The 25,026-nt window shown below is 38.7% G+C and overlaps 1 protein-coding gene across 1 annotated transcript in view; it reads left to right on the top strand.

The window, feature by feature from the left end:
• LOC107700492 (eukaryotic translation initiation factor 4 gamma 1-like) overlaps positions 1–19,078 on the top strand; it is a 45,781-nt gene extending 26,703 nt beyond the window's left edge. Inside the window, exons 9-32 of the mRNA XM_016502166.1 lie at positions 6,157–6,267; positions 6,612–6,760; positions 6,836–6,928; positions 7,015–7,093; positions 8,081–8,848; positions 8,943–9,031; positions 9,134–9,320; positions 10,025–10,136; positions 11,657–11,816; positions 11,909–12,145; positions 12,331–12,435; positions 12,584–12,853; positions 12,993–13,101; positions 13,663–13,777; positions 13,867–14,132; positions 14,227–14,351; positions 14,456–14,628; positions 15,265–15,390; positions 15,483–15,564; positions 15,657–15,755; positions 16,157–16,291; positions 16,422–16,503; positions 16,627–16,767; positions 17,665–19,078. Coding sequence (XP_016357652.1) covers positions 6,157–6,267; positions 6,612–6,760; positions 6,836–6,928; positions 7,015–7,093; positions 8,081–8,848; positions 8,943–9,031; positions 9,134–9,320; positions 10,025–10,136; positions 11,657–11,816; positions 11,909–12,145; positions 12,331–12,435; positions 12,584–12,853; positions 12,993–13,101; positions 13,663–13,777; positions 13,867–14,132; positions 14,227–14,351; positions 14,456–14,628; positions 15,265–15,390; positions 15,483–15,564; positions 15,657–15,755; positions 16,157–16,291; positions 16,422–16,503; positions 16,627–16,767; positions 17,665–17,846 — 3,995 coding nt within the window. The 3' untranslated portion in view covers positions 17,847–19,078. The remainder of the gene's footprint in view (positions 1–6,156; positions 6,268–6,611; positions 6,761–6,835; positions 6,929–7,014; positions 7,094–8,080; positions 8,849–8,942; positions 9,032–9,133; positions 9,321–10,024; positions 10,137–11,656; positions 11,817–11,908; positions 12,146–12,330; positions 12,436–12,583; positions 12,854–12,992; positions 13,102–13,662; positions 13,778–13,866; positions 14,133–14,226; positions 14,352–14,455; positions 14,629–15,264; positions 15,391–15,482; positions 15,565–15,656; positions 15,756–16,156; positions 16,292–16,421; positions 16,504–16,626; positions 16,768–17,664) is intronic.
• Positions 19,079–25,026: the final 5,948 nt, after the last annotated feature.

The following is a 25,026-nucleotide window of genomic DNA, read 5'->3' as shown; positions in this document are numbered from 1 at the left end:
AAAAAAAAAAAAAAAAGCAAATGACCTTGCAAAATATTATGATGGCAGTGCATCAAAATTTAGTGTCATTAGTTTGCCAAAAAGAACACAGAACGGTTTACGCACGATTTGCACGTGGTAAGGAGCAGGTGTACATTTCTTTCCTACCAACTAACATTTTGAAAACACGGAACACTTTCATGAATCCGAAAATGTACGTGAGAACAGCTTTACGAACGATTTACACAAATTTGTTCTGCTCGTGTTTCATGAATGAGGCCCATTAATCTTAAAATATAGTCTACACTACTTTCCAAGATCATGTGACTGGAGTAATGGCTGCTGAAAATGTAGTCCTGTTTGCATGGATGAGGATGTAGAAACAGTACAGAAGTAACACAACATGTGAAGTTTGGTCTTGTGCGACTTGTTTTCTGAATCTCTCTTATTTCATCAACAGCCGTACTACCCTAACCGGCCCAACATGCAAGGCAGTGCCCCTCGGGTCCCACCCAGCAGCACCCCCCGGTCTGTTGCACCCACTCATGTCTACCAACCTACCTCACAGGTTATGATGATTCCCCAGCAACAGTTGCAATTCGCCAACACTCAGGGCCATGCCATTTTCCTACACGGACAGGTAGCACATTGTTCTTTTAATAGATAAGTTGTGCATTTTTTGTGAGGCTGTTCGTGCATCTAATGACTTTTTGTTTTCTATTGTAGTACCGCACCCCCTACATGCAGCCAACGCAGCAGTACTCTGCAGGCTTTTACCCTGGAAGCAGTCCAGCTGAATACGGTACATATGGTAAGAGGCTCTGCTCTGGGCCTCCCCTGTTTGTTTGAATCACCCAACCCTGTTTTTTCTTACTTGTATATCTTGCTCTTTTCACTCAAAAGTGGTCTTACTCCAGTCTGTAGAACACATCGGATACCTGATAAATCTTTAAAGGCACAATATGTAAGATTTTCATCATAAAATATCCAAAACCGACTTGCACAGTGTGATATATTTCATGCAGTTGTGTACTTGTGTTATCCCAAAAGTTCCCAAGGATTTGTAAATCCAAAGAAATTATAATTTTAAATAATGGCTCGTTCCTGGTCATTGTCACCTATCAATGACATATCCACACTACCCTTAGTTTCCGCTTATAGAAACTATGGCAACACACGGACATAAATGCTGCTGTACAGTTAAACTAAATCCATTTTGGCTGTTGCGAATAAAATAAAGTGTGAAGTGTGTTGACGACAGCATTAAATTTAGATCTGCTCCATGTTGCACCATGATTCTTTTTTTTACAGTGTAGCGCTCACCGACTGAATTCAGCTCTCACGCAAATTCTCTCATCATAAACAACAAAGTGCAGATGTACGTATGATGTAAATAAGAGATTCATTCATCAAACTGTGCATAGACAGCTTTACTGATTATAAGGAGTTTTTTTGAGTGCTTAAACTCGCACTAGACTGAAGTTAGTCAATGTTCTTTTGACAATGTAAATGTTCTTTGCTTGCTTTCTCTGTATAATTTATTCGCTGTTTCAATAACTGTGGAAGGAACAGGTAATAAAAAAATGTATTCATAACCTCATCCGTGAACATCCTCCTTCATAGCATCATTAAAGGGTTAGTTCAACCAAAAATGAAAATTCGGTTATTAATTTCTGACCCTCATTGTCATTAGTTTGCCAAAAAGAACACAGAACGGTTTACGCACGATTTGCACGTGGTAAGGAGCAGGTGTACATTTCTTTCCTACCAACTAACATTTTGAAAACACGGAACACTTTCATGAATCCGAAAATGTACGTGAGAACAGCTTTACGAACGATTTACACAAATTTGTTCTGCTCGTGTTTCATGAATGAGGCCCATTAATCTTAAAATATAGTCTACACTACTTTCCAAGATCATGTGACTGGAGTAATGGCTGCTGAAAATGTAGTCCTGTTTGCATGGATGAGGATGTAGAAACAGTACAGAAGTAACACAACATGTGAAGTTTGGTCTTGTGCGACTTGTTTTCTGAATCTCTCTTATTTCATCAACAGCCGTACTACCCTAACCGGCCCAACATGCAAGGCAGTGCCCCTCGGGTCCCACCCAGCAGCACCCCCCGGTCTGTTGCACCCACTCATGTCTACCAACCTACCTCACAGGTTATGATGATTCCCCAGCAACAGTTGCAATTCGCCAACACTCAGGGCCATGCCATTTTCCTACACGGACAGGTAGCACATTGTTCTTTTAATAGATAAGTTGTGCATTTTTTGTGAGGCTGTTCGTGCATCTAATGACTTTTTGTTTTCTATTGTAGTACCGCACCCCCTACATGCAGCCAACGCAGCAGTACTCTGCAGGCTTTTACCCTGGAAGCAGTCCAGCTGAATACGGTACATATGGTAAGAGGCTCTGCTCTGGGCCTCCCCTGTTTGTTTGAATCACCCAACCCTGTTTTTTCTTACTTGTATATCTTGCTCTTTTCACTCAAAAGTGGTCTTACTCCAGTCTGTAGAACACATCGGATACCTGATAAATCTTTAAAGGCACAATATGTAAGATTTTCATCATAAAATATCCAAAACCGACTTGCACAGTGTGATATATTTCATGCAGTTGTGTACTTGTGTTATCCCAAAAGTTCCCAAGGATTTGTAAATCCAAAGAAATTATAATTTTAAATAATGGCTCGTTCCTGGTCATTGTCACCTATCAATGACATATCCACACTACCCTTAGTTTCCGCTTATAGAAACTATGGCAACACACGGACATAAATGCTGCTGTACAGTTAAACTAAATCCATTTTGGCTGTTGCGAATAAAATGAAAATGAAAGTGTGTTGACGACAGCATTAAATTTAGATCTGCTCCATGTTGCACCATGATTCTTTTTACGCATTTTTACAGTGTTACGCATTAGAACTAATCACACACGAGTCTGTTGAGCTTATGAATGCAATGGCCAATCAGAGGCGTTCAGATTAGTTTTTTTTTGTTTCGGTGCGCGTGCTTGCTGACTGAATTCAGCTCTCACGCAAATTCTCTCATCATAAACAACAAAGTGCAGATGTACGTATGATGTAAATAAGAGATTCATTCATCAAACTGTGCATAGACAGCTTTACTGATTATAAGGAGTTTTTTTGAGTGCTTAAACTCGCACTAGACTGAAGTTAGTCAATGTTCTTTTGACAATGTAAATGTTCTTTGCTTGCTTTCTCTGTATAATTTATTCGCTGTTTCAATAACTGTGGAAGGAACAGGTAATAAAAAAATGTATTCATAACCTCATCCGTGAACATCCTCCTTCATAGCATCATTAAAGGGTTAGTTCAACCAAAAATGAAAATTCGGTTATTAATTACTCACCCTCATGTCGTTCCAAACCCGTAGGACTTCTGTTCATCTTCGGAACACAAATTAAGATATTTTTGATGCATTCTGAGAACTCTCTGACCCTCCCATAGACAGCAAGGGTCCTTGCACAATCAACGTCCAGAAACGTAGCAACGAGATCGGTAAAATAATCCATGTGACATCAGGGGTTCAACCGTAATTTTACGAAGCTACGAGAATACTTCTTGTGCACAAAAAAACCCAAAACACTTTATACAATAATTCGTCACCCTATAGCGCCATTTTGGAGAGTATCCACTGAACGCAAACAGCGTATGCTGTTCTGTGTGGGCTGCGCCGCGCGGCTGACACAGAACAACATACGCTGTTTGCGTTCAGTGGATACTCTCCAAAATGGCGCTAGGGTGACGCGGAGGAGGCAAATTGTTGAATAAAGTCGTTTTTTTCCCGCACAAAAAGTATTCTTGTAGCTTCGTAAAATTACGGTTGAACCCCTGATGTCACATGGATTATTTTACCGATCTCCTTGCTATGTTTCTGGACGTTGATCGTGTAAGGACCCTTGCTGTCTATGGGAGGGTCAGAGAGCTCTCAGATTCCATCAAAAATATCTTAATTTGTGTTCCGAAGATGAACGGAGGTCTTACGGATTTGGAACGAAATGAGGGTAAGTAATTAATGACAGAATTTTCATTTTTGGGTGAACTAACCCTTTAAGCTTCGGCTTTATTGTTTTGAAAATGCGACCTCTAGCAGTTAAAACTTACATATTGTGCCTTTAACCTGTTAACCTGCACCCCCCATTTTGGGACTCGCAGCTGAAAATGACCTACCTAACTTAAAATTGTAACAGTTCCTGACAACAGTGTGCTACACACAATTTTTGGTGTCTTTGGAAAGACCCTTTGGGCTTTACTATTCATCATCCAGAGTTGATAATGCTCAAAAAGATAAAGTTATAGACACTGAAGTGCCTTGAAAAAAATTGTACCATACTGAATTTTTTTTATTTCACATACAAATACTTGAAATCAGTCCTGGAGCAATCCAGAAAAGTAATGGGTTGAAAGTCACATGTCTTATGAGTTTATATTTCAAATCTGAAGATACCACGAAAAATGAGATTCCTGCAACCATATTTTAGTCATCATACATACCACTGCATAGTTTTTTAATTATAAAACAATAGACAGAATCTTAGACATTGTATAAGTGATTTATTTGAGCACTAGAAAAATACAATAAGAATAATTTGAGTAATAAAAAAAAAAAATAATAATTGGCTTTGTATGTCAAGTACATTGCCAGACATACAGCATTCACACTGATTGCTGGTCATACAGTCAGTAATCACATGCTGATGTGCGGTCATACAGATGGTAATCATGCAGATACAGCCACATTCCCCACAAAACACACACGTATGAAAAATGTTGAATAGAAAAAAAAATAAAAAGAATTGTTTGTGCAAAAAGCTGATCGCTATCAGATGACAGGTGCTTCACAGCGTGCATCATGAGCCGTCACAAGAGAGCGCCAGAATTCAAATAAACAAGATTCTGCGTATCTTTGACTTTTTTTAGTGGATGGTCTCATTCGGTTTGTGACACTGTATGCTACAAAACCATGTTGCTTTTTACTACCAAGACGCAGTTTTTTGAGCACAAGTTATTCCATAACTGATACAAACAATAACTCTCCCCGAAGAAATGAGACGTAAACAAAGGAATATCCATCCATATTACAACGTTATTGTTTCGTTGGACTAAAAGTGCTCTATGGGATATTGTTCAGTTGACCCTTACCTTTCTAACTAAACCGGGATTTACAGCAGTGGATGCGTTTGTGACTCGTTATTACGATGAATCTGGTACGTACTGCATTTTTATGCATGTTTTGATGTGTACTGCTTACACAAATTTAGCAAATACATTCCTTATAAGCTTTCCATTGAAAATCAGTGATCTGTCGTTGATGCTTGAGGCTTAGACCTTTAGAATGATATATAGTTTGTCAATATTAATTTTGTCCCTTTTCATTTAATCTATTCGTAAACATTGACACGTGCAAACAAAGAGTGTTCAGTGCGCTGGCGTCTAGGTGCGGGTTAACAGGTTAAATGTTCATGAAACATTTTTGTAGAACTGTTGCTGGTGGTGCCAAATTACACTTAATACAAATTGCATGACTCTATAAGTGCCTTTTTCATAATGTACCAGTATTTTGTTTTTCTTTTCTTTTTTTCAGTAAAGAGAACGAGGGTAATGTGCTTAATGTGCAGTTGCATTAGCAAAATAATTTTGGTCCTTTGTCAATAGTGTGTGAATACTCCCATTACAAAGAAGTTACTTTCAAACCCAACTGCTTCCTGTTTGAACTTGAACCTATTGTGAAATCTATTGCCCTCACATGAAATTCCAGATCACATTAATTACTCCAGAAAGACTGCATTACCACAAATATTTGCTGAACAACAGTGACTGGTGTGTGAATGTTTATTCTATTCTTTTTTCTTTTTTTTTCCCCTTTTGGAATATGAAATTCACCCGTGTATGTTTTCAATAGATTTTGTAACTTCACCTTAGACTTATGACTGTTAGATCAGTCATATACATTAAATAATATCCCTGTCATAACTAACCACTAAATGCCAAGTTCTACCCTTCATGTCTGCTCATATTATTGGCTCACTAACTGTGTTCAGCACTCATATCTGCTTTTTTGTTTCCTCTTACTCACTCTCGACCTTTGTCTCTTTCTCGGTCTCTTCTTGCTTTCCTCTCTCCCCTTCTCCTTTGGCTGAGTTCAGATCCCTCTCTGGCAGGGAGGGAGAGGCAGGGGGGTGGGGGAAGAGGTGCAGGTAGAGAGAACGGACGTCTCTCGCTGCACGGAGCTCCTCTCACCTCCCAGCGCTATCCTGGTGAGTCTGAAGTGCAGGGCTGTTTCTGTTACACCTCTTGTCTTTGTCTTAGCCTGGCTGGTTGTGTTTGAACAAGGCAGGAAGCATGTAACCTTTGATGTAATGCTACTTCAACCTTTGACTCCGTGTCCTAGACAAAAAAAACAACTGCAAACATTCTGGGATCGATCTGTGATTATCATGAAGTGATTTATCACAAGAATGATATGAAGTGTTGTTCTTCCCAGCGCACCAGAAAGTGTTTTTGGCGGGAGGGGGAATACTTTTCATGTGTCCCCCTCCCATTAAAGCTGACCGTCTCTTTTTGGTATCTAATCTTGTCTCTTTTTTTTGTTGTTGTCTAGCGGCTGCCTATTATCCTGCAACACAGCAGTACCCAACCTCAGTGTCCGCCACGTCTGTCATGATGCCCGCTCAACAGCAACCAGCTCCACCTCCACAGCAAGCTCCACCTCTGCAGTCAGGACCAGTCAAACCGAGAGAGCGCAAACAGGTGGGTGGGAACAACATTTGGTGTGTTTTCATTTTTGATCCATTTGTCTGTGACTTACCAGCTGTTTCACTACAGATCAGAATACGTGACCCCAACCAGGGTGGACGTGACATCACAGAAGAGATCATGTCTGGTGGGAGAGCGACCTCCACACCCACTCCTCCACAGGTTTGTTGATGGCTTCATGTGTTTATAATGACATGAGCATGGCAAAAATCACATGCTGCTTTTAAAGGATTGTTGTTCTTACTCAGACTGCTGGTCCAGAGGTGGGAGGTCCTGTCCAGACCAATGGTGAAAGTGTTCCACCTGTTGCTGCTGTGATCAGAGCTGGTGAGTGGGCTTTCTTGCAAATACCCAAACAGGTTTTTGACGTTAAAGTTTGGGTTCCCACCATCCTGAAAAATGTGGAAGTAATGAGGGAGTTTCAAAAGTGATTTCAATGGCTCAAAATGTCAATGGAATAAAAACTTTGGCACCAGAAGTTTTAAAGCTATCTAAATACAATGTCAACCCGAAGCAATGTTAGTAAGAAGTACATTTTATTTGGAGCAGTACTTGATTTTTATACACTGGAAGTTTATTTCATTATGAAAAGTGAAGTTTTTCTCAAGGAGAAAATGACAGACTTTGGTTTTATCTGATTTTGACACTTTTTGTTGAAGAATCAAAAACACCTCAAAGGCCATCTTTTTGTGCTTCCTTTTTTGTCACAGTAAGCTTGACTGAAATTCAGCACCTTCACTTTTAATATGTTGTGTATTTTTTATATTATTATTTATAAAGTGCCTGTCTCAAGATGGAGTATTCTGTTGTATACGTTTGCCTGCAAATTCAGAGAAAAGTCACGTCAAGCATAACTGACTGTTGTTTTGATCAATAAGTGGTGTCACTTCAGTGTCCTCATTCACATTCCTATGAGTAATATGTATATGTAGTGTTATATTTTAATTCTTAATGTTTAAAACAACTCAAACATCATTTTGTGAAACATGTTAAGTTGGAGGTTATGTTAACTTTTTAAGAGGTTATTTATGCTGATTTCTAGAGACATTCCTATCAGGAATTAAAATTTGGAAGTTTTGTCTTTAGAACAATCTTAAGAAAAGAGCTCGTCAAAACGTTTTTGTTTTTAGGATTAAAAAAAAAACATTCTTTAGAAAATTAGAAGGAAAATAGCTAATAGCAAAGAAGAATTTCATTCTAAAGAATGCTTTGTGAATCCAGCCCAGTTTGAAAGTTAAAACAGCAGTTTTTTTTTGTTGTTGTTTTTTTCTTGCGCTTATTTTGTGTACTGGTTTTCCTGCCCTTAATCCTCAGATGATCAAGTGAAGTCCATGTCTCCTCCTCCAGCTGTGTCCACCCCTCCTCCATCAAAGACATCAGAGCAAGCCCCAGTTGCATCTTCAGCAGCTGATTCTAAACCTGTGCCAGAGATCAGACCTGCTTCACCTGTGAGCAAGATTCCCATTCCTCCAGAAGAAGACCCAGCGATATCCCCAGCGCTCACACCTTCTCCTCCTCCAGCAAGCAATCCCCAACTTTCAAAGCCTCAAACTGGTGACAGTGTGGATGCTCCAGTACTCCCTGATGCCCCAGTTCAAAAGAAGGAGCCTGAGGATGCCCCTCAAGTGGAGCCAACTTCTACTGGGGTTGAGAAAGAGGAGTCAGAGGTAGCCAAAGAGAAAGAGCCTGAACCTGTGGCCGAAACGGAGGCTGCATCTGATGTATCTAGCCCGATTGCTATCATCTCCACCCCTGTGGAGCCTCCTCCTGCTGTAGTTAATGATGGTGACATTGCTTCTGAGGACACCGCCCCTCTATCCACGGAGACACCCATTCTGGAGCCAGTCGTTGATGAGCCAAAGGAACAGCCTTTGCTTAACGGTTTGCCTGAGGACTCTGCAGAGGCTCCAGTAGTGAAGCCAGAGAGCTCCACTAATCCAGTTGCTGAACAAGTGGTTCCTCAAGTCCAACAGAGCTGCCTTATGGCTGCAGAAGCACCTGTAGAGGAAGCAGAGAAGGAGAAAGCAGAGGAGACGCCTGCCCCTGTAACAGTCTGCCCTGTTGAGGAAATGACTATGCAAGGTGAGGAAATAAGTTCTTGTGGAACAATTACCATATTGTTGTTGTTTTTTTTCTTCTTCAGGATGAAGTTTGACTTTGGTTTCTCTCTTTCTAGCTGCCGTGACAACAGTGCCAAAGAAGAAAAAGAAGATCAAGGATCTGAATAAGAAAGATGTCGGAGATGTCCTAGATGCCTTCAAAGAGGTTTGTATAATATGACATGTCTTGGCTTTATTACAGTAGGACTTCTGTGACTGTTGTGCAGAGTACAGTTGTGCATTTATAAATCTTCTGTATCCGTTTCAGCCTGAGGAGGAAAAGCCTGCTCCTGAGCCAGAGGTTGCTCAGAAAGAGCCTTCCCCTGCTCCAACCCCTGCCCCACCAGCTGAAGAGTTGGACGAAACATGGGAGGACAAAGAGGACAAGCTTGATCCAGAAAATATTGAGCCTGAGGCGTCTAAACCTGTGGAACAGAAGTATCAATATAAAGAAGGTTAGAAGTCAGATTATTTGGGTCTCATTTGATAATGTTCATCCTGTTTTATATATTAGAGCAATATATCAGAGTGCTTTTATTTAAAGAGCAATTTACTGTCAATAGACTATCGTTTAAAAGTTTTCAGTCAGTAAGATTACATTTAAATGTTTTTGAATAATCTCTTATTCTCACCAAGGCCGCATTTATTTTTATAAAAACAAAACAGTAAATCTGTAATATTGTGAAATAATATTAATATACTATTTTTATACATTTTAAAATATAAATTATACCTGTGATGGCAAAGCTGAATTTTCAACTGCCGTTAATTTGCCTGTCGCATGATCTTTCAGAACTTATTCTGAAAGTTCAGTGTTGAAAACAGTGGTCTCACTTTCCACAGACTTTTAAATATACATATTTACATGAAAGCATTTTACATGTTTTGATAAAATATTTTTTGGAGTTGTATACATTATTTAAAAAAAAATTACTTTCATCGCATTTTTGTGTGTTTAGCAGTGAATAAAATAAAAAAAATTTAATTGATAACATTTGATGGGAATGCAAAAAAAAAAAACTTGGAAAGCTATTACATAATGTATCAAGACTTTATTGATTTTTAGTTTGTCTTGAGCAAGGCAAATTCACCGTGTCTTATTCTAAATGTTTGTGGGCCTATTTAGCAACTTTTTTTTTTCCTCTTCACTCATTTGCAGAGCAATGGAAGCCCATCAACCCAGAGGAGAAGAAACAATATGATCGAGAATTCCTGCTTGGCTTCCAGTTCATTGGTGCAAGCATGCACAAGCCAGAGGGTTTGCCGCAATGGTGTTTGTCAGGAATATGTTTTATTGATGTCCTTTCTGCAGATTAATTTAATTTTTAGTGAACTATCCACTTGTTGTGGATCCATGTTGTTTCTAGGGGTGGCTAGATACCACTTTTTCAGAACCGATCCCGATCCGATACTAGAAATTCTGAGTATTGGCCGATACCGATATTGATCCGATACCAGTGCAGTTTTTTTTTAATCAGTGTAGAATTTCTATACTTCAATGTGTGTTGAACTGATCATCACTTTTTTGTGTGTTACACACAATCTACTAAATATAGACAACTTTATTATAAAGAAAAGATAACAAAGGAAAAAACATATATAATCATAATCTATGACAAAAATACTGTCATAAACTAGGTTGGTGGATAATTCAGTAGCAAAAGTTGCTCTAGAAAAATCATGAGTGCACAGTAATTTTATAAAATCTAAACTTTTAGTAAAAAAAAACAAAACATTATTTAGTGGGGAACAAATAAAAGTGAGTAAGTGTTGGACTTATTCTGGCCAAATGTTACACATTGCTCTTTGTATGGTTGTAAAATACATTCATGAAAAAAGTAATATATTTATATATAAATATATAGGGTCTACTATATAATTAAAAGGCATTTCTTTTAAATGTATAGCACAGTAATGAGGCAGCAACATATGATATATAAGACAAACAAGAAAGGCTATTAATAATCTGTCATTTTTCGCTTATGCGCATCCCGTGCGCAGAATGATGCGCTTGAAGCAACACTGAGTCACAGTGCGCAGCATAGAAAAGGTCAAACCACAGAGGAAAGAGACATTGATGCATAGTGTATTAAATCTGTGCGATGGTTTGAGCCTTTTCTTTTAACAGTTTTAAATCTCAGTTACTGTGCTCATGAAGAACAATTCATAGTGCTCTCTACTCCAGTGTTGTGGTAGAAATGAACACGATTTAGAAACTAAACGAAACTCCAGCAAGATAAAGTCCTTTTATGCGAAACAAGATATCTACCTGATAAACCAGATAAAACCAAATATCAGATCGGCGCACCCCTAGAAGTTTTAAATGCATAAGACTTTAGTTCATCTTCGAAACATACAAATGACAAAAAACATAAAGATTTGGCGCTCGAGTGAAAGTCCTTTTTTACCAAAAATGTGTTGCTTCACAAGTTAATTAAAACATTGTTAAAAAAAAATCCATATGAATCAAGCTGTCTATTCCTAGTCTTCTGAAGAGACTCGACCTATTTATGATGAACTGATTTAAATGTAGCCTTTTATTCACATAAATATCGATCAACGCACATACATATAGAGCTCATAAAATACGGTCTATAAGAGGCTTCAACATCCTTGTTAGATGCGTGTAAAAAAACAAAACAAAAAAAACCTTGTTGGTTCTGGCACAACAAACCTGCACATTTAAGCTTTTGTGCTTACCACATTGAGTAATTAATGACAGGATTACTTGGCTGTTTACCTCATTTTTTTAAGAAATGTAAATGGGGAATTATTGAAATATTGTTACTGTTTTGCTTTTCCAGCTTAAAGTCCCCACTTCAGACAAACCGGGAGTCACTGTGAATTTCCGTAAACTACTACTCAATCGTTGTCAGAAGGAGTTTGAAAAGGACCAGGATGATGACGAGATCTTTGAGCAGAAACAGAAAGAGCTGGATGCTGCTGCTGAGGTGACGTCTTGCCACATTTGTAAACAATCAACTTGGTACAAGGTGTATGAAATAGTTCTGTTGAAATTAAAGCAGTTTTATTTTTACCTTAGGAAGAGGAGCGTCAGCGCCTGAAGGAGGAGCTGGAGGAAGCCAAGGACAAGGCACGTAGACGGTCGCTTGGAAACATCAAGTTCATCGGAGAGCTGTTCAAGCTGAAAATGCTGACAGAACCCATCATGCATGACTGCATTGTCAAGCTCTTGAAGAACCATGATGAGGAGAGCTTAGAGTGCCTCTGCCGGCTGTTCTCCACTATCGGAAAAGATCTAGACTTTGAGAAAGCTAAGGTACAGCACAATTTGTATTTATGCGGAATGCTGTGATTGACCAGTCAAATACTCATCATATTATGAGCTTCACAGTTATGCTAGGTCTACATTCCTTTTGCGTGTAGTATATTTTTTTGTTGTATAGAATTTTATAGTCGTTTACTTTGTTACTGTCAGATTTAATGTTACTCTATTGTATGCAGCCTCGAATGGATCAGTACTTCCACCAAATGGAGAAGATAATTAAAGATAGGAAGATGTCTTCTAGAATCCGCTTCATGCTTCAGGATGTTTTAGACCTCCGAAAGGTAACCACATGCTTTGTTTAGTAAGTTTTCTTAGTAACAGTGGCATTTGCACAAGTATTTGGTATTTAAAACACATATGGTGTGTTTCAGTTCTTCTCACTATTTATATCTTCATTCTTTTAACTGTTATATGGGCTCTGTCACACAGAACAACTGGGTGCCCAGAAGAGGAGATCAGGGTCCCAAAACCATTGATCAGATCCATAAAGAGGCAGAACTGGAAGAACATAGAGAGCATATCAAAGTACAGCAACAGCTGCTGTCTAAGAAAGACTCCAGTCAGGGTCGAGGGGGCCGTGGTGGGCCTCACTCCTCTGGGGGCCGTGGTAGCCAGACCCAAGATGAGGGCTGGAACATAGTGCCTATTACCACTAAGAACAGACCGATTGACACCAGCCGCCTCAGTAAAATTACTAAGGTGAGGCGTTGTGACGTTTTTTTCTGTTTTAAGAATGTGACTTAGAATTTAGTTGTTAAAAAAATTACATGTTTTCATAGCATAAGGATTTCAGTTGTTTGATGTGCTTAGCCATATTTCTCCGGTCTTTTTTCTTCAGCCTGGTGATTTCAACAACCAGCTGCTGGCCCCGGGAGGAAAGGGCTCATGGGGTAGCTGGGGCAAAGGGAGCAGTGGAGGCACAGGAGCCAAGTCCACTGGAGATCAAGGTGAGCAATCGCCCAGTCTTATTTACCTTGGACCTCACAAAGCATAGAGAAGCCCAGCTCTTTAATAATGTCATAGATAGACTGTTAGTTTTAATTGCTGCTCTTTACCAAGGCGGTGGACATGAGCGATACCTCAAATCGTGACTTTAGGAAACGTGGTATTACTTTTCATTGAAATTAGACTTATGTTTTGTGGTGGATGATAAAACTGGCAGAAAAATAAAAATATAGACCGGTGTTTGTGATAAATGAAGACACAAGACTGGGCCCCTGGTTGAGAAGAACTGCTATACATTGACAGAGGGTCACGAGTCTTATCTATTAACCAGAGTGTCTTAGAGACTTGGTGGTCTCTTTTTGTCTTGAGCCAGTTCTTCTCAACCACAGAGAACATTGTAGCAACAGCTCTTAGCAATCTTAACAACAGCATAGAAACCATCCTTAACATTGTAGCTCGTGTTTTGCAGGCATCACTCATTTTCTTCAGAAAATGTAAAGATATGGTTGTTCAGTGTTTTTTTGGTAAATGCAAGTCTAATGCTGTGCTTCTATCTAATGTAGACCAGGGGAGACCGGCCACTAGCACGCTCAACCGCTTCTCTGCATTGCAGCAGTCTGGACCCCCTTCATCATCATCCTCCTCCTCACTTGACTCTGATCGTAGAGTGCCTCAAAGGTAATTTTGTAGTGCTGTTTTTGTTTTGTAGGGTAAATGAGTACTAACATCAACGCTGCAAGAAATCTAATTACACATCTGCTGTGCAGGAACAGCTCCAGTAGAGACCGTAGCGATAGAGATCGCGGTGACCGAGACCGGGATCGCTTTGACCGATTCGATAGTAGGCGGGAAGACAGGGACCGAGGCCTCGACAGACCCCGTCAGGCCATCACCAAACGCAGCTTCAGCCGTGAAAATGAGGAGCGCAGAGGTGGCGACAGCCGTGGGCCACTGGATTCTGTACGCCGTGTGGCCAGCATGACGGAGAACCGTGATCGAGGCAGTCGAGAGCGTGATAGAAGCAAGGAGACAGGTAAGAGTCAATAGTCTTAAAGAACTGTGCAGTACAGATCTTTGAGTTGATGATTCATAAATTGATCAACCCTTTACCTGGTTGGGTTTCTCAGTGAAGCCAATGTCGGCTCCTGCTCCACCACCACCTGTTCAAGCCAAACCCGCCCTGAGCAAGGAAGAGCTGGACAAGAAATCCAAATCAATCATTGAAGAGTATCTCCACATCAACGACATGAAGGTATGTACATCCATTTATATTATTGCCCCAGAAAACATTTTGAAAATAACCTGAAATTCACCCTGGCATCTTCCACTTACATTATTCTTGTTACTCTTTTGTAGGAGGCGTTGCAGTGTGTGCAGGAGCTGAACAGCGCCTCTCTGCTCTTTGTGTTTGTACGGAACGGTGTAGAGTCCACACTAGAGCGCAGCACCATCGCTAGAGAGCATGTGGGCCTGCTGTTTCAGATGCTTGTTAGTGCTAGAATATTACCTCCTGAGCAGTACTACAAGGGGTGAGTTCAAAGACTGCTGCAGTTTATTATTCCGTGCAATAATATGGCAGAGATGCACATAATGACATCTGAACATTGTAGCCACGTTTTTCACTCATGACCTATTCATGCTTCATGTTTTTAGTGTTGGTCAGGAAAGAAAACTCTCAAAATGCCTGTTTTTTATGTAAATGATTTTAAATTGATGATTTTTTTCAAACCTTGGTGTTATTGTATCTATCTGTTTTTATGTTTTGGTCTTTATGATTTCATCAAAATGTAACTGCTTGCTCTAATGTTGCTGCCAATATACTTACTGTCCCTACCAAAAAAAGGAGAGAAATTTTTCTCTTCCCAGATGTTTGTTTTAATTTGCTTAAATATGTAAGTAGCTAGATGATAGAAAATTTAATGAATCAGGACTATTTTATGTGCTTTTGTCACAGTACCTGTTCTTGTCTTAGGACAACTTTGAACTTTTTTTTGATCCACTTCAAATGTTGACTACTATATTTATCTTGAAGTTTTAGTTTTAATAAAATAAGTTTAAGTACTAAAATGATTTCAATTAGCTTGAGGTTTCATGATTTCTACACAATAGAAATGGTTTCTTTGCGGCTGTGCACTTATTTTATTGTTTGATTTCACCCACTCTAGACTGCAGGAGATTCTGGATATAGCAGATGACATGAGCATTGACATTCCTCATATTTGGCTCTACTTGGCTGAGATCATCACACCCATGTTGCAAGAGGGAGGCATCCCCATGGGCCAGCTCTTCAGGTTAGGCACTGAACCTTGGTTTTCAGATACCTGTATGCAAAGATTATAAACCATCAACTAAAACCATCTAAACCTTTTTAAATCATCCACAGGGAAGTGTCCAAACCTCTTCTCCCTATGGGCAAAGCAGCAAACTTGCTTGTTGAAATATTTAACCTTCTCTGCAAAGGACTGGTAAGTATCATGCTGTGGCAAATGCTTATGAAATATTTGCATATATTGCAGTTTCAGAGTGTTTTTTTTTGTTTTTTTTACTTTGTTCTCAGAGCCACAAAAAAGCTGGAGTTATGTGGTTGGAGGCAGGACTCAGCTGGAAAGACTTTCTGCCTGAAGATGAGGATGTCAATAAGTTTGTTACAGAGCAGGTACTGAAAGCTGTTTTGTACTGTATTGACAGGGTCAACATAATTTCTGAAATGTTTTTGTAAAAAAAAATGACTGCACAAATATTATTGTGCTCATGTTTTTACTGGCAGCATCCAAAAATAATACTTTATTTTAAGTTTAGTAATCATCATAACTCCTTCCTCATGATATTATTCTTATGATGATCCTTTGCCTTCAAGAAATTTTCTCTGACAGTGCCACAAAAGAACGAACCATTTTTTTTTGTATTTGCGTGAAATGTTTCATGAAGTTCTTTTCCTCTGCAATAAAATGTTTGTATATTTTACATGCATTTGTACTTGGGCACACACACACACATGCATATACTGTGCAAATGTCTTTGTGAGCCTAAAGGTCATTAAAGATCTTATATTTGCAGAAAATGGAGTTCACTCTGGGTGAGGAGTCTGAGAAACCCAGTAAGAAGGAGCTGACTGCTGAGGAGCTGAGTAAACATTTGGACAGGTTGTTACAGGAAAAAGCCAACAACCAGAGGATCTATGGCTGGGTAGAGGTGAGTGTGTGTGCTTTGGCGGTGATTCAAGGCTCTTTAATCAAACATTAAGGTATTGCAGCGATCTGCATTATGGGTATAACATTATGCACATGGGACGTGTACCGACTGGCGTTTCTCTCCTTTAAAGGCCAACCTAGATGAGCAGAAGATGAGCTCCAATCAGTTTGTGCGGGCCCTGATGATGTCTGTGTGTCAGTCTGCCATTATATGTGAGTGAATCTATTAGATGTAATCCACTTCCCTCACTTAAGAGCTCTCAATTTTGACTTCAGACCTGAACTTGCACTGACTGGTACTTGATGTTAATTGTGTGCGTTAATGAACTGTTTTAGGTGAGAACCCCTACAAGGTGGATGTGGAGCAGATTACCCAAAGGGCCAAGCTGCTGCAGAAGTACCTCTCTGATGAAACGAAGGAGCTGCAGGCACTCTATGCTCTCCAGGCTCTCATGGTGCAGATGGAGCAACCTGCCAGTGAGTGTTTTTTTTTTTTTTAACACTTCCTCCGGATGTGGAGCAGATTACCCAAAGGGCCAAGCTGCTGCAGAAGTACCTCTCTGATGAAACGAAGGAGCTGCAGGCACTCTATGCTCTCCAGGCTCTCATGGTGCAGATGGAGCAACCTGCCATGAGTGTTTTTTTTTTTTTTTAACACTTCCTCCTTTTCAGTAACATGCACAGATGAAATTGCATTCTTAATGCCCAAAAGGACTCGTGTTTTTTTTGTTGCTTTGTTTGTTTTTCCAGTAATTTTTCAGCATTAATGATAGTATTTAAAGTTTTATTGTTAATCTTTATGCAGTTTTTTTTTTGTTTGTTCAAAACTTTGGGGTCAGTGAGATTTTTAGCACTAAAAGGTTTATGCTTACCAAGACCAAAGACCAAAACCATTTATTTGATCAAATTCTGTAAAAACAGTAATATTGTGAAATAATATAATTTAAAAACTTTTAATTAACATTTTGATTATATGTAATTTAATTTTGTGATATAAAAGCTGAATTTTCAGCAGCCTTTACTCCAGATAATTCCGAAATCATTCTAATATGCTGATTTGCTCCTCACGAGACATTTCCTATCAATGTTTAAAAAAAACAGATGGTAATATTTCTGTGGAAATGGATACACCATCTCCCCCCCACCCCCCAGAATTCTTTGAGAAGAGAGTTAAAAGAACAGCATTTATTTGAAATAGTGTTTCATAATATTTCAATATTTTGTAAACTTTTTAAATATTTTATATTAGGAAAGTCTTTACTGCCACTTTTGATAAATGTAATACTTCATTGCTGAATACAAGTTACTGTTTTCCAACAAAAAAATACACTGATGGAAGTGTAGCTGAATAAGTGTTGTCTCTGTTTTACCCAGATTTACTGCGCATGTTTTTCGACGCGTTGTACGATGAGGACGTGATTAAAGAGGAAGCCTTCTACAAATGGGAGTCCAGCAAAGACCCGGCGGAGCAGCTGGGGAAGGGTGTGGCCCTGAAGTCTGTCACTGCCTTCTTCACCTGGTTACGGGAGGCCGAGTCCGAATCGGACAACAGCTAATCCTGAACTTTGCTAGCCCAGGTAGCACTGGAAAGAATCCGCTGCCAGGGACTAATGAGAGGAGGATGTCTGACAACCAAGTTGAACTTGATCCTCGTAAAGCCAATCTTATCTGTTCGGGGTGGCTCTTGACAGATATAAACTACAATCATTTCTCAGTCATTTATTTTGCTCTCTATATCTATTGTGGTTAATGTCCACCAAAAAACAATAAAAAAAAACAAAAACAAATCTGCAGGACTGCTTAAAACGTGTTACCAATTCATCGTCATTTATTTTTAACGAGAAATTCTTGGGGAAAAAAGTACAAACCAACGCTGCTCTTACATGTTAATATAGATTTATATGCAATGTGGTATATGACGGAACAGACATGCATATATATTGTGTAGAGGGCGTGATGGCGATCATGTCTTTTAGGTTTGTAATGTCGGATCAAACACGGAGCTCTTACCGGTGTTTTCTTTCGTGTGCGTGCGAGAGTCGTTGTTTTTAAATCCACAGAGACTGATACACGAGCGTAGTATTTGATGAATTCTCTAAGTGACGAATGAAATTTGAGTAGCATTTGTATTTCGCTCTTTATTTGCTTCCTGTATCCTTTAGAAAAGGGTGAACCTGTTGAACTTCAGGATGATGGTCTTGGATGGACTTTGACCTTTTTTGACCTTAGTGCTGCTGGATGAGGAGGGGGTCCAACATGCTTCCTACTAAGCCATCCTTGTCCTGCTTCCTAGCCCACACTTTTGCGTCTTACCTCTCTTGAAGAACTGATGGGGGACTTTGTGGAAGCCCCACTTGAGCAAGCCTGCGGTGGAATTTTAAGAGAAATCATTAAAACTTGAAGCATATAGAAAAATCAACTTGATGAAATGACAGTAATGATCCTAAAGCCTTTTCTACTTGCAAAGTGGAAACACATTTCAGGAGCATTCTGTACATGCATATGGAAATTTTTTTTTGTTTGTTTTATTTTCAGAAATTAAAAGTTAAAAAATTGATGTAATGCCATTTATTTTTTCCAACAGAAATGGCAGTTTCCCTGTATTTAAGATTTGTTTTCTTCCAGATGGTAAGAGGTGCTTACAATGATCCATTGATTTAGTTTTATTGAAAAAAAGTGTAAATATTTTTTTTTTGCGCTCTTTATTATTTAAGGAATGAAATGCTTTCACATCAAACTGGAAAACGTTGGAGATGAAACATTGCAAATAATAAAAGATTATCAAGTTGCTAAGTAGAGTGTTTGAGGGATGTGGGGTCAGTTGTTTTTTTTATTTATTTTTTTATTTTTGCACATGCACATTGTGATATTTTCATCATGGAAAAGGTACAGTGAGTTTTCCCTGTGGAGAAATTCAATGTTGGTGCTTTAATGCTGTAATGAGTCTTTCTGCCAGGAGAGGGCCTGCTGAACAGATTGTGATAGGGCTTTGCTCAAATGCTTAATTTCAGCAGGTTTTTTTGTTTTTTGTTTGTTTTTGGTGCAGATGGCAGGGGATTCAGCTTTCAAAGTTTAGTTTTAGTATGAAATTTTAAAGATGAGCAGTTTCTGGGCTGGAAACATGGGGAAAAAACAGGTTATTTCAGAAAGTTAGCATGTGTAGAGATGCTGCAATGTAATGATGTTTATGCTGACTTGTATTCTGCTATACACTAGGTGTGTGCTACTAATATTTATGGGTCATTCCATAAAATGAGTGCCTTTTAAAAAGGTGCTTTTAAATTAAATAAGAATTTAAGAATTGTATCAGACAGTGAAAGTTGATTGTGTTGGGAACTTGGGACTGAATTTTAATATTTCAAGATAGATATGATTAAGGCAGGGCTTACGGTTCATTATGAGCCTTTTGCTCAAGGTCATGACACTAAGGTTTTTATTAGAGAATTTAATGTTGATATTTCACATGTAGAAAGTTCATGGCAATAAGTTGACTAAGTAATCCCCCGCTGACAACTTGTTTATATGGCAAAGTACAAATTCTTATTGCTGGATGTGGCCTTTTTTTCTCCCTAATCAAAATGTGCATATTTGCTAATAGAGTAAGCAAAAGATGATGAAAAAGGTTATTGGGTTTTTGTTGAAATGTGATGTTCGCTTTTTTTAAGTCTTTGTCTAGAGAAGGAACTATATATGAATATATATTCATCTTCAAGAAATATTTCATGTGCTTAAGGACAAATTGTCAGTAGAGGCAACCTAGTCACGGAAGGTAGACAGATCCTCTAACAAGTTATTTTAAACCAGAGTCCACCCTTGAGACAGGACTAGCTTATTACACTTTTTCCATGTATCACATGCACAGCTGCAGTTATGGTTTCTGACTGCTGCTGAATTAAAGATTATTTCTTTTCCTCTGAATGTGCTGGATAAAAGAGCAACAGTGTCGTAGCTTCTTGACCTTGAAATGTAGAGGTTTTAATGTCCTTATAGCACAGGGTAAATTGATGCATCATTGGCTGTCTGAAACAACAAAACCTATGATCCATATAGGCACGAAAATACGCTAGATTTAAATTCAACCATTTATTCAGACTATAGCTTACAGGTTTAGGAAGCCTTATACGCTTATTGTTAAGCAGCAGTGTCCATGGCATGAATAACATGTTTTCCATGTATTATTGCAGGTGCTACTGACTGCATTGGAAGTGAGCAAATGACACGGTTCTTAACCCAGGGAATGAAAATATATTGAGGAAACAGCCGCACGCTATGAAGTATGGCAAGCCGGTTAAACATTTATTCTTTAAAGTGTCATGAAACCCCAGTTTCAGTACTGGTCGTTCACACCTTAGATCTGAAAAAGACTCCAGAAATGGTTGTGTAAAAATGTGGAAAAGTGGGAGTGCAGAGGGTGGGAAGAGGGGAGAAATCAACCTATAAAACACAGACCTACAACACTTATTATACAGACAAATGAATATTAAAATATCTTTAAAACAAAGAATAAAGGTAGTCACTTTGATTTGATTTTTATTGATTACTAATCTTTGAATTTTCGCTCTATATATATCATTTGCGGTGTATCACAATCTATCGTGTCATCACGTTCATGATCAGATGTACTGCTGTATCAGCACCCTTATTCGCGCATATTTCATTTGAAGACATGATATGTGCACGTATACGGTGCTGGTTCATGTTTGGAGCACGAGAGAAAATAAAATATGAATGAAACACGTTTGCTTCGGTCCGGATATGAACTATGATCCGCACAGCGAGTGTTAAACTCATCGTGGCGTTCAGCGCAGAAACTGCTCTCATGCGCGCTCCATGTGTTACATATTAAATATTGTTACGGTTATGTTTACAGAGATGAACTGACAGTGCGGAAGCTCGTTCATCAGATTTGAATTCTCCACTGTAAGATTACCTTATGCATAATACAGCTCAGTGATTGGATCATAAGTGTTCTTTCTCATGAATAAATGCAGAAAAGCGCTCAGAAACGAGTGACGTAGAAACTGCCCTTGCAGCCTATCTATAACACACTCCGAGGGCCAGCTCTACGTCAGACATAACCTCGACTTTGGTTTTCATTTTTCTGAGCAATTTCGTTCTTCCGGGTTGAAAAGCAATTTCCACTTATTGATAACATTTATGAGTGCTATTAGTGTTTTCACTGAAATGCAGTCTGTACATATCTGTTCACATCTAAAAAAAAATGTGTTCTGGGGTTTCGTGGCCCTTTAAAAATAGTTTTTCTGTTGGTAGTTTTTTTTTTTTTATTACTACAAGTAGTTAAATCAATAGTGACTAGTGTTTTCTTAAGTCTAACTATTAAATTTTGTCTATGAAGTTAGATACTTATTTGCAGTGGTGTAATGTAACGAAGTAATAATAATTTGTTACAGTACTTAAGTATATTTTGGGAGTATCTGTACTTTACTTGAGTTTTTATATTTCAGCCAACTTTTACTCCACTACATTTCTTAATTCAAATGTATACTTTTACTCCGATACATTTCCCCGAAGCATATTAGTTACTTACTACAAAATAGTCAGAAGAACACGGACTGCAGGAAAGCAGGTTTGATGAATCAGTGGTCTGTCGCCTGCAAGTTAAGACTCCTAAAAACACCTTTGCTCATGTGCAAACAAGCGCGCGCACAACCGCGGATGATTTTCCACAAGTCGAGTCTGGGGTGTGCGATACAGCATCGTCTGCGATAATATGGTAAGTGTTGTAATGATGTGCGATCTGACATTTTCAAGTGTATCGCCAAATCACACACAGAGTGCATGCACGTTGATTTATTAGTCTATTAAAACTCAAAGTTCCAGGCATTCTAAATTGTAGACGGCAAAAATGCTTCTGTATGCTTTTTATATCTATATAATTTAATATTCATGGGTTTCAGTCACGTGACTTTTTTGTTGCGGCCGCCATCTTTAGGACCTTGCGTAGCCTCTCCTTGGCAATCGGAAACCAAAATAACACTTCACCAACAACGGAAAACAATGGTATTAAAAAAAAAAATAGATACTTTAGGATTAGATCCGTATTTACTGTCAAGCGAACTTATGACTCCACTAAAGTCTAGTGAAAACTTACCAACTTGACGTTTGCTGGTAGGCTGTTTACATCTACCTCATACACAATCCCTCTCCGTACACTCGCTCAGCACGACGCCAGACTTAGCACATTTCTATATCTACTGTACTGTTCATTAATATTTCATTTTAAATTAATAACGTTACCTAGACAAAACGTTTACTTTCATTTTAATTATATAGAGTATAATACATAAATAACATGACTTAACAAATCTATAATCATCTAATTATTATGAAAGCAATTTTAAAGTCCATTAAATACTAGCTTGACCAAGCTGGCATGAGGAAAATTTATTTACAAAACCATGCAATTACAGCAAAAAACAGCAGTTATCGTAAACATTCTAGACTCACATAACTGTACTTAGATCAAAGATCAAAAACATCTCGTTGATTTATTAGCTTAAGGTGGAGCATAACGAAAGTTTTCTAGCAAATCAGTGTCGCACGCAAATTTAACCTTTTGCAAGTTTCATTATGAACTTGCTAACTAAAATGCTAAAATGTAAACACGCATCTATGCTTACCAGAAATATTTAATCAAAAGAATCCCATACATTCATGTCTCGTGGTAAATAATCCATTGTGATTTGCTGTTATCACAGCCCAGAGCACAGCACAGCAGCTTGACGGAATTGCAATTCGCTCCTACAAATGGCGGCCGCACCACTGTGTGACATCACATGAAACCCATGAATAGTTAACTTAATCTATATCACACAAAGAGTACTGTTTTTCTGCAGATATCAGCATGAACGGTGTTTACTTATTGAATGAATCAGCTTTTTGAACGAATCGGTTGAATAAATGATTCAGTGATTCACTCATTAACACAGTCGAATGCTTTGTTTTTGAATGAATCAGTTGTTTGAATTAATCAGTTGAATCTCAATGATTCACTAACAGTCACTTGCTGTCATCTACTGGCGGTTTTAATTTCACATTTCTACTATTTTTTTCATGTTTTAAATTATTTCAAATATCAGTATTCAACGTTTTATGTAAATAAAACATTATGCATCTGTAACTGCAGGTTAAATGCATCGATGTCCCCACTGAGATACTGTACATTAAACTGTATAAATACATCTAAATGCTATTTCAGATGCAGATTCCAGAAATGTTTTCTTATGTTGGAACATATATATATATATACACACACACACACACACATATATATATATTTATATATATATATACACACAAACACACACACACACACACACACACACACAATAACAGCATCTTAAATCCTGTCTGAATAAATGTGCGACGGCAACAGCAACTTTTATATCGGGGTGGACAGCGGAGCATTTGAGTCAACAAATGTTTAGAACACAAAACTGAAGGGAGCAGCTCCAGTGGAGAAGAACAACATTGACTGAATGTCACATCTCCACCACTGTAAGTTAAATGTGTTTGTGCAGTGCAGAGCAGCTCTCTCACATTGTGAGATGGGGCTAAGGTGACAGATAGGGGGGCTGAAACCCACCTAAAAAGTGTTTAGAACCGCCCCTGGTATAGCGTGCGTAATTATACCGAAACATAAATATATAACCAGTTTACCTGATTCAATAATGGCTGAGCCTGTTTCTGAGATAACAACATGCCAGTCCGTGGTTGGATTTCCGACACGGCTAATCGTAAATCATCTTACACTGTCAATAAGCACCAGGTTTTCACAACAAAACCCCCCTAATTGCTACTCAAAACTAGCTCAAAACTACAAAACGCGCAAGTGTTAAAGTAGCCCAATTCCGCGGGAAAACCTCGTTCAATAGAAAGTAGCTAAAACCAGTTTGAAAAGCCGCTAAATGTCGCCGGATGACGTCATACGCTAATTAGCATATTCATGACGTCATCGCGTCTGTTGCCTTTTACATTTGTTTGTCTCTCTGTGCTCACATACTGTATTTTAATGCAGCCAAATTCTCAATAAAACTGTTTTCATTTATATACTGTATATATTACTGTTTCTGTTGTCAGACAACAGAATAAATATGAAATAGTGACTGAAATGCGGCCCTTTAAGACTACATAACCAGCTCTCTGTTCCAAGAGGTTAATCTGCACAAAAATCCTGCTTTATATTTGAGCCATCGTCTGATGAAATGAAACGCACATAAGAAAAGACAAGACACAGACAATTCCTGTGCTGTGCTTTCGGCTATATTTGCATGTAAAATTAGAGAAGCAACATAATATCTATTTTAACTGAAGGCGCTGCTCCTCTCAGCCGCTCGCTGAACAGAGCAGACGCAGAGAGAGAGGTGTGTGCGCGCTGACCTCGCACCGTTGCGTCAGTACCAGCGATTACAGAGACTCGCTAAGGTTTGGCCAAGAAGTTGCTAGATTTGTCGCTAGTCGCTTTTTTGGAAGAAAAAAAAGTCGCCAAGGGGTCTGAAAAGTCGCTAAATCTAGCGACAAAGTTGCTAAATTGGCAACACTGAACACCGAGCGTGACGGATACTCGAGCCAACTACTTACTAACATAAAAAATAGCTGTTAGTTTAAGTTGTAAATGTTAAACCGGCTTGCCATAGTAAATTGCACACATCGCTCAGGCTCTGTACGTGTGAAAGAGACTCGTGTGTCTTTAAGAGAGCTGCATTACAGGTGGGA

Source organism: Sinocyclocheilus anshuiensis, unplaced genomic scaffold (genome assembly GCF_001515605.1).
Source record: "Sinocyclocheilus anshuiensis isolate Anshui unplaced genomic scaffold, SAMN03320099.WGS_v1.1 scaffold718, whole genome shotgun sequence".
Lineage (NCBI taxonomy): Eukaryota > Metazoa > Chordata > Actinopteri > Cypriniformes > Cyprinidae > Sinocyclocheilus > Sinocyclocheilus anshuiensis.
This window is presented reverse-complemented; position numbering and strand designations above follow the sequence as displayed.